The sequence below is a fragment of the Nanorana parkeri genome, unplaced genomic scaffold (assembly GCF_000935625.1).
Source record: "Nanorana parkeri isolate BGI_ZX_2015 unplaced genomic scaffold, ASM93562v1 scaffold3269, whole genome shotgun sequence".
Lineage (NCBI taxonomy): Eukaryota > Metazoa > Chordata > Amphibia > Anura > Dicroglossidae > Nanorana > Nanorana parkeri.
This window is the reverse complement of record NW_017309537.1, coordinates 10,324-26,210: the sequence shown is the minus strand read 5'-3', so window position 1 is coordinate 26,210 and position 15,887 is coordinate 10,324. Positions and strand designations below refer to the sequence as shown.

Below are 15,887 nucleotides of genomic sequence, written 5' to 3'. Positions count from 1 at the left end.
GGCTCCATGCTCCCTCGTCACTTGAGCATGGAGCCGGCTTCCCGGCCAATCAGGAAGCCGGGCGACGTGCAATGACGTACCGCCCAGCTTTCTGATCAGACGAGAAGCCGGCTTCATGCTCCCTCGTCACCTCCTGACGAGGGGGCATGGAGCCGGCTCCCCGGCCAATCATTACACAGCGCCTGGCTTCCTGATTGGCCAGAAAGCCAGCTCCATGCTCCCTCGTCACCTGGTGATGAGAAGCATGGATACGGCTTCCCTGCTAATCAGGAAGCTGGGTGGGGAGTCATTACACGCCGCCCAGCTTCCTTAATGGGACTTCCAGTATCGTTGTTCGGTAACGGCGAGTACCGGAAAAAATATATCGGTACTCGGTACCAAAATACTGGTATTGGTGCATCCCTACTAAATACTTGCCTCAGGGCCGGACACTCCCAGGAGCCGGGGTAGCCAATGATCCCTAAAAATGGCCGCGAACGTTTCAGTTTTTCCTCTACTTGCGGTTATTGGAGCTCCTGAAGAATTCGGGTCGGCTCCTGGATTGGACTGACTGGCTCCTGAATTCCATATTATTTTGCCCACCGCTGACTTCTCCGAGCTTTCCTCTGTGCAGCTCTGCCCGGGGGGCGCACGGCCTTTGCAGGTTATTGTGCACGGGAGAAATCGAGTGCTTTCAGCCTGCGTGCCGAATGATCAATGTAACGTGTGCGGCCAGCTTGGCGTGTCTGAAGAAGATGGTGGAGGCTTTGTTTCAGAATGCCACAAGAACCCCTAAACCTGGGCCACTCCCCGCCCCTTGTGCCTTGCTTTGGTCCATCACCGTGGTGGGTGGCCTTTTATAGTGTCAATGGTACCCCTCAAATGACTGGATCACAATCTACATCAGGGGTCGGCATCCTCGGCACTCCAGCTGTTGTGGAACTACAAGTCCCATTAGGGCATTGGAAGACTGACGGCCACAGGTATGACTCTCGGATGCCTATGCGTGAAGAGGATTTGTAATTTCACCACACGTGGACTGCCAGGATTGCCTACCCCTTCTCTGTATTAACAGTACAGTTGCTGATCTCCTGCAGCCTCTTTCAGACACTTGATGCAGAATGCTGCACTCCAACGTTGGCTTCAGATCATTGATGTGCATTGGTTTTTCTTTTGATGGGGGACAATGGTGGACCATGCCTGCACCGTGACAGACGCATGTAGTCTCCACCGTGTGCACATGTGACGCAGTTGGCAGGCGATGACAGGAAATGCCCGACAATAGACCTTCATGGCAGGATCACCGGATATTTTCATGAGCTGAGATTGATGACGGCTTTAGAATTTCGATTCACATGCTAACCCTTTATCTGCGATTTCAGCGTTGGGATGACATGTTGGGGAATGGGGAGGGGAGGGGCGGGGCCAGACCCAGTACAGCTTCTTCCATGAGGTCGGAAATGATCCCGGTAAGTACCTAGGTGTGCTCCGGCGACGGGCTCCCGGAGGTGCTTTGTACTGGGTGTGACTTCCCAGAAATGAGATCAGTGCCGGAACTTTAATCTCTTGTAATTGCTGAACCCGCCGAGTCTTTAGCTGAGAGCAGGAAATACGAATACAATCTCGCCTGTCCTCCCGTGTATTCCTCTTATCTGCGCCATTGTAAATGATCGGTTACCTGGACGTTGGCACCCCTCCCTCCCTAATCTCTCGCCGGGTCGTCATGTTCTCACTTGGCTGCCAACATAAGAGCCGTGTCACCAGACTGGATTTTGATCTTTTGTGCAATCGTATTATGATGTGTCGGTGTTTGTTTATCCCGGAGATGGACTTCAAGCTGATCACTCCCATGGAAATATATTCTACAGCACGGGATGGGCAACCTCGGCACTCCGGATGTAGTGAGACTACAAATCCAATGGTGCGTTTGCCCCTGGGAGTCATGCCTATGGCCATCGGCCTTGCAAGGCCTCATGGGCAATATAATGTATATTCTACAGCACGGGATGGGCAACCTCGGCACTCTGGATGTAGTGAAACTCCAAAACCCATCATGTCCCTGGGAGTCATGCCTATGGCCATCGGCCTTGCAAGGCCTCATGGGCAATATAATGTATATCCTACAGCACGGGTGGGCAACCTCGGCACTCCGGATGTAGTGAGACTACAAATCCAATGGTGCGTTTGCCCCTGGGAGTCATGCCTATGGCCATCGGCCTTGCAAGGCCTCATGGGCAATATAGTGTATATTCTACAGCGCGGGTGGGCAACCTCGGCACTCCGGATGTAGTGAGACTCCAAAACCCATCATGTCCCTGTCTCTGGGAGTCATGCCTATGGCCATCGGCCTTGCAATGCCTTTTATGGGCAATATAATGTATATCCTACAGCCCGGGTGGGCAACCTCGGCACTCCGGATGTAGTGAGACTACAAATCCAATGGTGCGTTTGCCCCTGGGAGTCATGCCTATGGCCATCGGCCTTGCAAGGCCTCATGGGCAATATAGTGTATATTCTACAGCGCGGGTGGGCAACCTCGGCACTCCGGATGTAGTGAGACTCCAAAACCCATCATGTCCCTGGGAGTCATGCCTGTGGCCTGTCAGTCTTGCAAGGCCTCCATGGGACTTGAAGTTTCAACACATCTGGAGTGCTGAGGTTGCCTACCCCCGATCTACAACTTTTCTTTTAGTAGCTACTTGGATGAATGCCACCCAAGGTTTGTGCGGAGACCCCAGGGGGAGGGGCTTTGAAGAAATACTCTCTTGCTATGTATAACAGTTCATACATCAATTATTTAAAGATTAAAATTCCATTGTTTATAAAACATGATTATTCCATACATACATTTGTACATCGCGTGATTCATTTGTGCAGCATGATTAATCATTCATTCAGAATAGTCCCAACATGTTTCGCTCCCCGCTGGGCTTCTTCAGGGGGACAAGAACTGTGTATCATGGAGAGGTCCAGTGGGAATACAATATTAATCACGTGATGTAAAAATGTATGTACGGAATAATCATACCGGTAATCACGTTATGACGGCGGTCACCAGCACAGGTTGGATGAACCTTCCAGTCCTCAGCCAGTCCAATTGCTGGAGAACCTCTGCGGTTGGTGGCAGCCATCATTGGATCATACAGCGTCACCTGCCCACAGCAGATCCCTTGAGTCTCGTAGATCAGTTCTCTAAGCTATGCAATGGGGCCCCCTCTGCGGGTGTGAAATAGGGACTTTTAATCTAAACGGCTTCATTTAAAAAACAAAAAGACACAAATAATGTACATTTAGGAGTAGGGATGCGGCAATATATCGGCCGCCGAAACATATCGGACAAAAATGGCACTTTTGGCATAATGCTTAAAGAGCCATTTTCCTGCCGATACATCGGCACATCCCAGGTTTCTTTCCTCCTCGCTGGGCGCTGCTCTGTGTTCCAGCGGGGAGAAAAGAAAGTGACAGCCGGCCGAGCGTTGCGGGGGGAGAGCGCTGTGAACGGCCGGCGTCTTTCCTCCCACACCGCTCAGGCGCCTATCACAGTCCGGCAGAGCTGTGTGGGGGCGGAGACAGCCGCCGCTGTCATAGGAGGCTGAGCTCACCTCCCTGCTCCACTCGATCAGCCTCCTGATGCAGCGTGTCAGAGAGGAGAGCGAGCGCAAACAATCGGCGATCAGTGTTTGTAGATAATTGAGGACACGGTATGTTAATTATATCCTCAATTATGAATGAATGGGAAGTGATCTACATCACCTCCTACATCACTTCCTGTTCATTCATAGTTGTAGGTATAGTAAACATACTCCGTCCTCATGTTATCAATGATCAGGAACACTCATAGAGGATTCCTGTTCATTGATAACAGGGGACACAGAAAAAGAGATTGAGGACTTTGTGTTCTCAATCTCTTTTTCTATTTTAAAAGGGAAACATCAGGGGTCTGTTTAGACCCCTAATATTTCCCCAAAGCCCCTAAAAGCAATGTAAAAAATAAAAATATATAATAAAAAATGAATTAATAAATATAAAAAGTTTATAAAAAAATTAATAAAATATTAAAAAGATTTAAATAAATTAAAATAAACAAAACATTTTCGGTTTCGGCCTGACAATTATGTATCTAATCTTTATCATAATTGCCTCAGCGTTCCATTATCACCGGTTTTAGTAATAACTTAATACCGAGATCTGAAAGTAGAAGTCTAGGAAATGGCCTGGCGGGCCTTGAGTTTGACACACGTGTTCGAAGGTATGGAGACCGGGTGGATCTTTTGAATGGCACCCCAAACGCACCTCCCACTCGCACCGAAAAACACGGTACCGCAATGCTGTGCGTTCCATTGCAGTGCGACTTGGGTCGCGACTTAATGACCGAGGACAAATGTGGGTTCTGAGGTTACGCAGGTTGAGAACCGCTGGTCTAAAGTATGATCTGCAAGTCCGTGTCCATCACCGGCATGCAGACGGCTCGCTGGAGATTGTTCTTGATGTGAATGTCGATGATTATTGCCGGCTCGCTGGCTGCGTACTAGTAACCATTTGAAATGTGCAGCAGACCCACGGACAGGAGGACGGATTGTCTCGGCTTGGTGCTGGCCATTGGGTTTCCTCATATTTAAAGCACACCTAGACTTGCAAACGGAACATTGGTCGGGATCAGTAATGCCAATTTAATGTGGCAAAGCCAATAAGCAAAATGTATACATTTATTATAGAATTCTGGGCTTGGGCGCCTTCTTTAATCTCCGTCTGATGGGAGTCTGACATCATTGGAGGCCAGGGGTGGACACATTAATATGGAATCCAGGGGCCATTCTGTCCATTCCAGGGGCCATTCTGTCCATTCCAGGGGCCATTCTGTCCATTCCAGGGGCCATTCTGTCCATTCCAGGGGCCATTCCGTCCATTCCAGGGGCCATTCCGTCCAATCCAGTGGCCATTCCGTCCAATCCAGTGGCCATTCCGTCCAATCCAGGGGCCATTCCGTCCAATCCAATCTATCCAATTTTGCAGGCAGCTTCATTGGCGGCAACCAGGAAAACCTAAAACGTTAGGCGGCAGCTGTCACTTTGGAGACGCATTGGTGACCTGACTCCACTCCTACCACCAACCATCGATGTGTACAATATAGGAACTGGGCGAGGTGCCCAATGTTGGCCTTCAAGGATATGAGCGAACGCCAGTATGTGTTCGCTCACCTCCCGATCTACTGAGCCGACCTGGGACTGTCTCATTGTCACAGGTCGGCTAGAACTATGAGGTGAGTGAGAAGCCCCTCCCCCCTCATAGTTCTCCTTTACAGGGACGCTAAACCCAGGAGTTGAATCTAAAACTGCATTCAAGTTCATTTTTAACTATGAACACATATTGGGGGCATTTCTCAAAATCTGAGGCAGATCTGCACTGCAGCCAATCGGCTTCTCTTGCGGGTGATCTGCAAGTGTCATCGAGCAATACAGTGTAACTACGCATTGTTACATGGAGAGAAATGTATCAAAACTGCAGCAGCTGTACGTGGCGACCAATCAGCTTCTATCATTCATTTTCAAATCTTACCTGAGCAAACTGAAGAGAGATGCCGATTGGCTGCCGTGGGCTGCCAGTTTTGATAAATCCCCCCCCCAATGTATCTTATTTGTGTATCACTCGGCTGTAGATCCTCCAATCATCTCTGAATTGGTGCCGACACTGTCCTTCCTTCTGGAGAAGTCCTTCCTTCTAGAGAAGTCCTTCCTTCTGCAAAAGAAAACCACAGTGGAACTCCAGATAGATCAGCGGTTCTCAACCTGTGGGTCGGGACCCCTTCGGGGGTCGAATGACAATTTGCCAGGGGTCGCCCCGGGAGTCTCCTGCTATCAGATAGCGGCTCCCGGCCGCCCCGGGAGAGAAACACTTTCTCCCGGAAAGTTTACTCTGCTCGATCGAGCAGAGTAAACCTTTCGCTGCGATCGTTTTTAAAAATGTATTATTATTTCTGACATCGGAGCCCCGGCCGCCTTAAGTCAGAAAAAATAAAAATAAATCAGCATTGGAATGCATAGCTAGATTCCTATTGGCTATTTCACTTTGCAATAGCATGCCGCGTCATCCCTAAATTTTACCTTTGGGGGTCACCACAACTTGCCAAATATTACCAAGGGGTCCCGGCCCTAGAAAGGTTGAGAACCACTGCTATAGATATAAATTATTATTTTTATTATATATATATATATAATAATTTTTTCTTCTGATGGAGATGTTGGCGACAGCAGCCACTGTACCTCCTTGTCTGTGTGTCCAAACTAGTTGAAAGTAGATTGTTGAAGCAATCTAGTGTATGACCAGCGTAAGGCTGACGGAAAGTGGCCGGATCCCACCGAGATGCACTTCAACACGATCACTTTTACTGATAACGAGCGGTTCTAAGCGGCCATGACGGCTACCTGAGGTTGCCCTCTGCTGAAAATCTGACCGCCACCCCCTCTTTCTGACCCAATCAGTATCAGAAGCTGCAGCAGGGGATGGGGCTGGGTGTCCCCGGTTCGAATCCTAGCCAGGTCACCACAGTGGCCGGTCCCCAGGTGGATAAAAGTGAGGAAACTGATCAAGGCAGATCAATAGATGAGATCATTTTGCAGATGTAACGGGAATAGCTTGTGGTAGTTTTATCTGTTCCGTCAATTTTTTTTCCCTGTTGTTTTTAATATGGTTAAAATTGTAATAAACGACCCAGTTTATTATCTGTGAAGGCTCTCATTCATCCAGGTGCTAGTATATCTGTAAAAAAAAAAAAAATCAAAGCATCGGCACTTGCTGTATTTTTCTTGATGTTTCGCTCGTCATCCGACCAGCTTTCTCAAATGATTGGAGCTGGCGGGTGTTAATGCTGTTTTAACACAACTGTCAGGGCCGATTAATAACATCATGCAACTGCAATCAACCCCTTACCCCTATGAGGTCTCTGACCCCCGTGCTGGTTATGATTAACAGATTATTATGTGGATTGCAGCAACTTTCACCATATTTATTCCCAGATTATTTCTGTACCAGTCATTCTGAATTGAGAAAGCTGGTCGGGTGAGCAGCGAAACGTCTTCAAGAAAAATGCAGCAAGTCTAGCTGCCTTTTTATTTTTTATACAGAGTGTATACCCAGCAAGAAAAGTAATGGAAAGTTCCTTGTTGCAGTTTAGTACAAGGACCTGAAATAATATATATATATATATTAGTGTGTGTGTGTATATAATATATTATTATTGGCAGTAATCAAGTTGTTGTTCTCTCTCCAGTACAGCGCGGTGGACACCAATCCCCTCTCCCTCTATGTTATGCACCCGTTCTGGAACTTCATAGTAAAAGTGAGTATTCATTGCATTTCATACTATACTCCTGAGCGTAAAGGAATAACATGGACCTGTCCTCTGTAGGGACCGCACGTCTACCATGAGACGGGGGATTGGAGCTGCACAATCACAAATCTGCATCCATCAAAGAGAATCTTCCATATAGTCAGGGTTCCACCAAAGTATCTCCTGCACAGCTCTGTCCACATACGTTCCCCTCTGAGTACTGGCACCGTATCAGATACCACAAGCCTTCCTGGTAACACACTAAGGTTTCCCTCCCTGTCCATGGTATTGTTTCAATGATGGGAATGTGGGTTTATGGGCACATAAAGGGTCAGCCTAGTGAAAATGTTATTTTGGATTTTGGTAAATGCTGCAGCAGGGGTGTGACAAAGGGACATGTGGCCAGTCTGACCAATCCAGGAGCAAGAAGGGTTTATTTATCTTTTACTTTTATATTGACGGCAAGTAGAGAAAGTTAGGTGCCGGCTGTCACTTTGAAGCAGCATTGGCTACCTGGGGGTTTGTCCAGTCATGTAGAGCCAGCCAACTGATTCTCCGTGTATGGAGTACACTCCTAGGGATGCACCGTGTATGGAGTACACTCCTAGGGATGCACCGTGTATGGAGTATGAGTACTGATATTATTTGGTGCTTGCCGATACAGATACCGGAAGTCCTATTAAAGGAGAACTATGAGGTGAGCGATTCCCACTGATCCTCATAGATCGAGCCGGCCTGTGACAAAGAAGCTGGCCACAGGTCGGCTCTATTGATCGGGAAGTGAGCAGAAACATGGCGCCGATCCGCTCACTTCCCGATCCTCTCCCTGCAGTGAGCGGTGACTGTCAGTCTCCGCAGGGATTCCCCTCTCCGATCATCCAGCGCTGAGTGGAGGGAGGGGGCGGGCACAGCTGGCTCTGCCTCTAGATAGGAGGAGCCAGCTGTCAGTCACGCAGCTGTTTGGATCTCGACAGTAATGTCGGGATCCGTCCCGGCTGCGGCGCTCCTCAGTATATCGCGGGCAATAGCTCGCTATATACTGAGCTTTGGGTCACGGGAGGACGCTAGTATATGTTCTCCTGTGACCCTAAGAAGAACTATGGGGGGGAAAAACATTTACCCCGTAGTTCTCTTTTAAGGAAGCCAGGCGGCGTGTAATGGGGTGCCACCTGGCTTCCTGATTGGCCGGGAAGCAGTCTCCATGATCCCTCATCACCAGGTGACAAGGGAGCATGAAGCCAGCTTTCTGGCCAATCGGGAAGGCAGGGGGTGAGTAATGACTTGCCGTCCAGCTTCCTGATCCAGAAGTTCCGGTATCTGGAGCATTTGGGCAAGTACAAGTACTCGCCGGAATACTCTGTATCGGCACCGATAATGATACTAGTATTTGTATCCTTGCATCCCTAGACCTGTCCTCAGCCTTCTGCAGTTCACTAGAACCAAATTGGCCCCCCAGTGCCGGACCTCACTCTCTGTCCCTCTGTAGGGGATTTGGCTCCTTTCACACGGGCGGTCTGATCGGGGCCACCTGTCAGTTTTTCAGGCAGACCCAATTGGATGCCCAATGTAAGTCTATGGGCAGCCATGTGTGTAAACGGACGGACGACTGTTTACACCTGGTTAGCTCCCATTCCGGCCAGGTCCGGAAAAAGAAACTGATCAGAGTTCTGCTTTTCCGGACCTGATCGTGCAGTATTGGAGGTAATCTGATTTACACACGCATATCCATGTACACCTGATTCCCCATAGACACACACATGTCCATTTACACCCGATTCCCCATAGACACACACATGTCCATTTATACCCGATTCCCCCCATAGACACACACATGTCCCTTTACACCCGATTCCCCCCATAGACACACACATGTCCCTTTACACCCGATTCCCCCCATAGACACACACATGTCCCTTTACACCCGATTCCCCCCATAGACACACACATGTCCCTTTACACCCGATTCCCCCCATAGACACACACATGTCCCTTTACACCCGATTCCCCCCATAGACACACACATGTCCCTTTACACCCGATTCCCCCCATAGACACACACATGTCCATTTACACCCTATTCCCCCCATAGACACACATGTCCATTTACACCCGATTCCCCCATAGACACACACATGTCCCTTTACACCCTATTCCCCCCATAGACACACACATGTCCCTTTACACCCGATTCCCCCCATAGACACACACATGTCCCTTTACACCCGATTCCCCCCATAGACACACACATGTCCCTTTACACCCGATTCCCCCCATAGACACACACATGTCCCTTTACACCCTATTCCCCCCATAGACACACACATGTCCCTTTACACCCGATTCCCCCCATAGACACACACATGTCCCTTTACACCCTATTCCCCCCATAGACACACACATGTCCCTTTACACCCGATTCCCCCCATAGACACACACATGTCCCTTTACACCCTATTCCCCCCATAGACACACACATGTCCCTTTACACCCTATTCCCCCCATAGACACACACATGTCCCTTTACACCCTATTCCCCCCATAGACACACACATGTCCCTTTACACCCGATTCCCCCCATAGACACACACATGTCCCTTTACACCGGATTCCCCCCATAGACACACACATGTCCCTTTACACCCGATTCCCCCCATAGACACATGTCCGGTGCTGCTCTGGTAAGGAGAGGATCCTTGCATGGACACGCGCACACACACACGCGTGCTCATTTTGTCCAGGGTGCTGAAATAAAGCTGTAGTCCCAGCAGAGGTTGCCTCTCTCCTCTCCGGCCATGGAATGTCCCTAATGCAAGTCAATGGACCTGCATATAAGATGTGTTGACGTCAGTGGGCCTTAAACCACCGGAGACTGGAGGAGAAGGCTGCAGAGAACGGTCTAGCAGCCTAGAGGGAGCCAGGAATCAGGTTAAAGGAGAACTATGGGGTCTGGGCTTTTCCCCATAGTTCTCCTAAGGGTAACGGGAGGACACAAACTAGCGTCCTCCCGTCACCCTAAGCTCAGTATATAGAGAGCTACAGCTCGCGGTATCCCAAAACAAAACAGGTAATGAACCCTTGCATTGGGGGGGGTGTTGGTCCCACTGCAGGGTCAGTCTTTGATTCTTCCGGAGTGCCTCTTAGAACTGAGTGTGTTATTACCGGTACATGTAGACGAGTTCTTCTCTGCTGATAATACAGTTGCTTCTGTTTGCTATTGTGATGGAGCGGAGAGTCACATTCAAAGTGTTTTTCAGCAGTTTTGTACCCCGGAGCTGACGTTCTAATCAGACATTTTGTCTATAAAGATATTATTTTGATTGCAGAGTTGTTGTTGTTGTTACAGATGTTCTTTTCTCTTCCAGTTTTTACCCACATGGCTGGCTCCCAATCTCATCACTTTCAGCGGTTTCTTGCTGTTAGTCTTCAATTTCCTGATGATGGCGTTCTTTGATTCCGACTTCTACGCGTCTGGTATGTTTCTCCTCTCTGATCTGACACATTTCTTACACTGGCCTGGAGGGTAGGGAACCAATAACACGCTATGTGGAGTGTATGTGTCCTTTATTTCTAATATGTGGTTTTGCTGTTACACAGTTCCCCCATAGACACACACATGTCCGTTTACACCCGATTCTCCCATAGACACGTGTCCATTTACACCTGATTCCCCCCCATAGACACATGTCCGTTTACACCCGATTCTCCCATAGACACGTGTCCATTTACACCTGATTCCCCCCATAGACACATGTCCCTTTACACCCGATTCTCCCATAGACACGTGTCCATTTACACCCGATTCCCCATAGACACGTGTCCATTTACACCCGATTCCCCATAGACACGTGTCCGTTTACACCCGATTCCCCTAGTAGACACGTGTCCATTTACACCCGATTCCCCCCATAGACACACACATGTCCCTTTACACCCTATTCCCCCCATAGACACACTCCCTCTCTCTCCCGCATTATGAGCTGCCTTTGGTAATGTCAGGTGCTGAGACCCTTTTATATAAGGGGACATGCATTGCGGTAATGTATTATGGGCTTAGTCCAGCGTTGGATAAATGATTGCACACCTCAGGGAAGCAGTCGGCCCGGTCTGGTGGCCATCGGGTAGTCTTCTGCCGGCAGCGACCACACACGTTGAACACGGTAGATAAAGTTGGGTTCCAGCTGCTGTTATTATTGTTGTGCTCCTGTGATTATTATTTCAGCTCTTGTTAACCCTGCGTTTGCTTTGTTTAGCACCAGGTCATGAACACGTTCCCAGCTGGGTGTGGATAGTAGCCGGACTGATCAACTTCACAGCCTACACACTAGGTGAGTCCTCCGAAATTCTGACCCCGTGTGTGTGTCCACGTCTGGACTGCTTTATGCCATACACATAACGATGCAATCATCAATAACGTTGAATCAGATCTGTTAGACGTTCATCAAATAAACTGACTATTTGTAACCAAGTATATGGAGTTCTTTTTTTTTTTATCCCTGTTATAGACTCCGATACTGATTGACACAGCGCTTACATGGGATTTAGACCCGAGGCAGAGACGGGGTGCTGACAGGGAGCACAGCATGGGGGGGGCGCTCTTCCGTGATTGGGCAGAATAGCAGATTATTTGATACTCAATGTAATATTCTTGTCGTTTCTTTCCAGTCAGTAAATTGTTTTCCGTCTCCAGTTTTTTTTGTATTCCTTCTTTAAAGTTGTGCTCGGCTTATACCGAACCTGTGTAATGTGATTGCACTTTATGCTCTGATCGCAGACGGAGTGGACGGCAAGCAGGCCCGCAGAACCAACTCCAGCACTCCCCTGGGAGAACTGTTTGACCACGGGCTGGACAGCTGGGCCTGCATCTACTTTGTGGTGACGGTGTACTCCATCTTCGGGCGCGGGGTGACTGGGGTCAGCGTCCTGGTCCTTTACCTCCTCCTGTGGGTCGTGCTCTTCTCCTTCATCCTGTCACATTGGGAGAAATACAACACCGGGATCCTCTTCCTGCCCTGGGGATATGACCTCAGCCAAGTGGTGAGTCCGCTGTTTCCTGTCCGCTGTTTCCTGTCCGCTGTTTCCTGTCCGCTGTTTCCTGTCCGCTGTTTCCTGATCTCGCATTGGAAGAGACCAATCTTCTTCTTCTTCTTCTTCTTCTTGTTTGTTTCAGACGATTTCCATGGTGTACCTGGTGACTGCAGTGGTGGGAGTGGAAGCCTGGTATAAACCCGTCTTCTTCAGCATCTTGTACCGTGATCTCTTCACCACCATGATCGTCGGTAAGATTCCTCTTCACAATGATATGGAGCTCTGCGTCTAACAAAGGTGTGCCGCCTTTTACACCATACCATAAGGCAAAAACCAAATCGCGTATACCCCAACGAAGAACTTCTCTTGTTAGCTGCGTTTCAATCTGTTAAATATTATGTCGAAAAATGTAGAGTTGTGCACATTGGGGTTAAAAATAAGAAAGCGGATTACACACTAATGGGAGCTCCGCTGGGGAAGTCCGAAAGGGAAACAGATCTGGGGGTCATTGTAGACCACAGGCCGAATAATAACTCGCAGTGCCAAGCTGCTGTAAACAAAGCGAGTAGGGTCCTGTCCTGTATTTTTTTTTTTTTTTGCAAGTATATTTTCATTTACATAGTTACATAGTATTTGAGGTTGAATAAAGACATTAGTCCATCAAGTCCAACCTATAGGATCTCATTCTAGGAGTACCTGTACCCCTGTATGTTACCCGTACCCCTGTATGTTACCCGTCCCCCTGTATGTTACCCGTACCCCTGTATGTTACCCGTCCCCCTGTATGTTACCCGTACCCCTGTATGTTACCCGTCCCCCTGTATGTTACCCGTACCCCTGTATGTTACCCGTCCCCCTGTATGTTACCCGTACCCCTGTATGTTACCCGTCCCCCTGTATGTTACCCGTACCCCTGTATGTTACCCGTCCCCCTGTATGTTACCCGTACCCCTGTATGTTACCCGTCCCCCTGTATGTTACCCGTACCCCTGTATGTTACCCGTCCCCCTGTATGTTACCCGTACCCCTGTATGTTACCCGTACCCCTGTATATTACGGTCCCTCAGGTAATCCTCCAAAACTTTCCACACTCTTTGCTGAAATCGCCGCCTGAGGCAGCGAGTTCCAGACCCTAAGCGCTCTAACTGTGAAGAACCCCCTTCGCCCCTTGTGCTGAAATTTTTTCTCCACCAATTTTAGGTGATGGCCTCTAGTTTTTGTAACTGAGTTAATTGTAAATAGTTTGTCTCTAATGTTGCTCCCACCATTGAACATCTTGTTTTTATTCAACAATTAGATTAGTTACAGCAGATTTATCACATAGTCAGTATGATGATTACTACGATGAGAATTGACATGAATCGGAAGATTACAATCTGAAACTTGTACTTTGCAAGAGAACAAGAACAAAACGGAGCGATCAAGATATATTGCAGAGCAATTAAAATTTGGCATGTTAATTTGCCGCTGCGTTCTTAACATATAGTATAGGAACATCTAATCAGCAACGTAATAGGTTAACAGAGTAACATGTGAACAGCGTGTGGTTGCCTGGAGGACTGAGACTGTAACAGTCATTGATTAGTTTGTGTCTGGTGAATATTAGTGGATAGGAACGGAATAAGATTGGTGTGGAAAGGGCTTGAGGTGGGGGGGAGAAAATAATCAAATAGTGATATGTGGATGATGTGAGTTGCGTCTGATATGGGGGAATAAATCACAGCTACAAGAGTGCTTGGTAGAGAGTGCTGATCTAGTGCCTAAGGGAGTGTTCTCCAAACGAGTACTATCTCAGAACATCAAGTTGGGGGGGGGGCTTATTGTGGAACCTGGCCTTGGGGCGGGGCTAGTTTCAATTTTTTTTTTTTTTTACGGTTTCTTTATTTTTATAACTTTTTTTTAATTTTTTTTATCCAATTATTGGCCGGGCCTCGGTGGCCTTGTGGGAAATCCGGGCCTGGCCTCACCTGGAGTATGCGGTCCAGTTTTGGGCACCAGTGAACGGGGGGGGGATGTCCTTGAACTGGAAAGAGTCCGGAGGAGGGCAACCAAACTCACAAAGGGGATGGAGGACCTGAGCTATGAGACAAGGCTACTAAAATAAACATGTTCTCATTGGAGGTAAGGAGATTAAGGGGGGACATGATTTTCATGTATAAAATGTTTATATAGCGACATCAGCAGCAAACTTTTTACAATTAACTCGATGACGAAGACGAGAGGCCACACCCTAAAATTAGTGGAGAAAAAATGTCAGCGCAAGGGGCGCAGGGGTTTCTTCTCAGTTACATCGGTCAGGGTCTGGAACTCACTGCCACATGCTGTGATTTCGGCTGAGAGTGTGGAATCATTCAAGTCGCGATTGGACGATTTCCTCAGGGACCTAATATACAGGGGTACAGGTAATATACAGGGGTACGGGTAATATACGGGGGTACGGGTAATATACGGGGGTACGGGTAATATACAAGGGTACGGGTAATATACAGGGGTACAGGTATTATACAGGGGTACAGGTAACATACAGGGGTACAGGAATTATACAGGGGTACAGGTATTATACAGGGGTACAGGTAATATACGGGGGTACGGGTAATATACGGGGGTACGGGTAATATACAGGGGTACAGGTAATATACGGGGGTACAGGTAATATACAGGGGTACAGGTAATATACAGGGGTACAGGTACTCTTAAGAATGACAACACACACACACCATGTGTCTTTATTCAACCTCAAATACTATGTAACTATGTATAAAATAGCCTTGTCACATCCAGTGAGCCTGGTTACATGCTGATCCTGCCCGAAATCCAGTGAGCCGGTCCAATCCTGATCTTGCCTGAAATCCAGTGAGCCTTGTTACATCCTGATCTTGCCTGAAATCCAGTGAGCCTTGTTACATCCTGATCTTGCCTGAAATCCAGTGAGCCCTGTCGCACCCTGGTCTGATATTTCAAGTAGCCTTACCAACTCAGCCCAGTTCACATATGGGGGCATTGAGGGGGGTTGTTTTGTAGCCCTAACACACTTCCTGTCCTAGGGTGCCAACAGTGCAGTGAGTGTTGTCACCCCCTGGACAGGAAGTGTCACTGCCAGGATCACCATGTGATAATAAGGACAAGATCTGGAAAAAAAAAAAAGCCAATGCAGTCTTTCCCTCTACACATGGACGGGTATACGGAAATATACAACCTTTTTGTTCTTGGGTTTAGATGCTCATTAATTCCCTGAGGCTGGTTCTGAGTGGTCTGAAATACATGTTGCAGGCCGTGGTACCCACACAGGGCAGTCGCAGATGGCAGATTCTGCTAGCCATCCGGTTCAGGAGAAAAGTTCAATTGCAAATGACCGTCCCTCGTAGCTTCAGAAAGTGAGATTGGGGTATACTGAGAGATCGGAACGTGTCTGATGTTTATTGTGTTTTGTACCCTATTTAGACGTGTTCTGGTTTTATTTTGCAGGTTGTGCTGTTACCATCACTCTGCCGATGAGCCTCTACAACGTGTTTAGGTAAGTCTGATAAAATATTACCGGCCAGATTGACCTATATGA

At 48.1% G+C, this 15,887-nt stretch overlaps 1 protein-coding gene across 1 annotated transcript in view; it reads left to right on the top strand.

The window, feature by feature from the left end:
• Positions 1-15,887, top strand: part of SELENOI (selenoprotein I) — a 34,760-nt gene that overhangs the window by 14,984 nt on the left and 3,889 nt on the right. The window contains exons 2-7 of the mRNA XM_018574835.1: positions 7,247-7,315; positions 10,669-10,777; positions 11,557-11,631; positions 12,078-12,340; positions 12,474-12,582; positions 15,797-15,845. Of these exons, the coding sequence (XP_018430337.1) occupies positions 7,247-7,315; positions 10,669-10,777; positions 11,557-11,631; positions 12,078-12,340; positions 12,474-12,582; positions 15,797-15,845 (674 nt within the window). The remainder of the gene's footprint in view (positions 1-7,246; positions 7,316-10,668; positions 10,778-11,556; positions 11,632-12,077; positions 12,341-12,473; positions 12,583-15,796; positions 15,846-15,887) is intronic.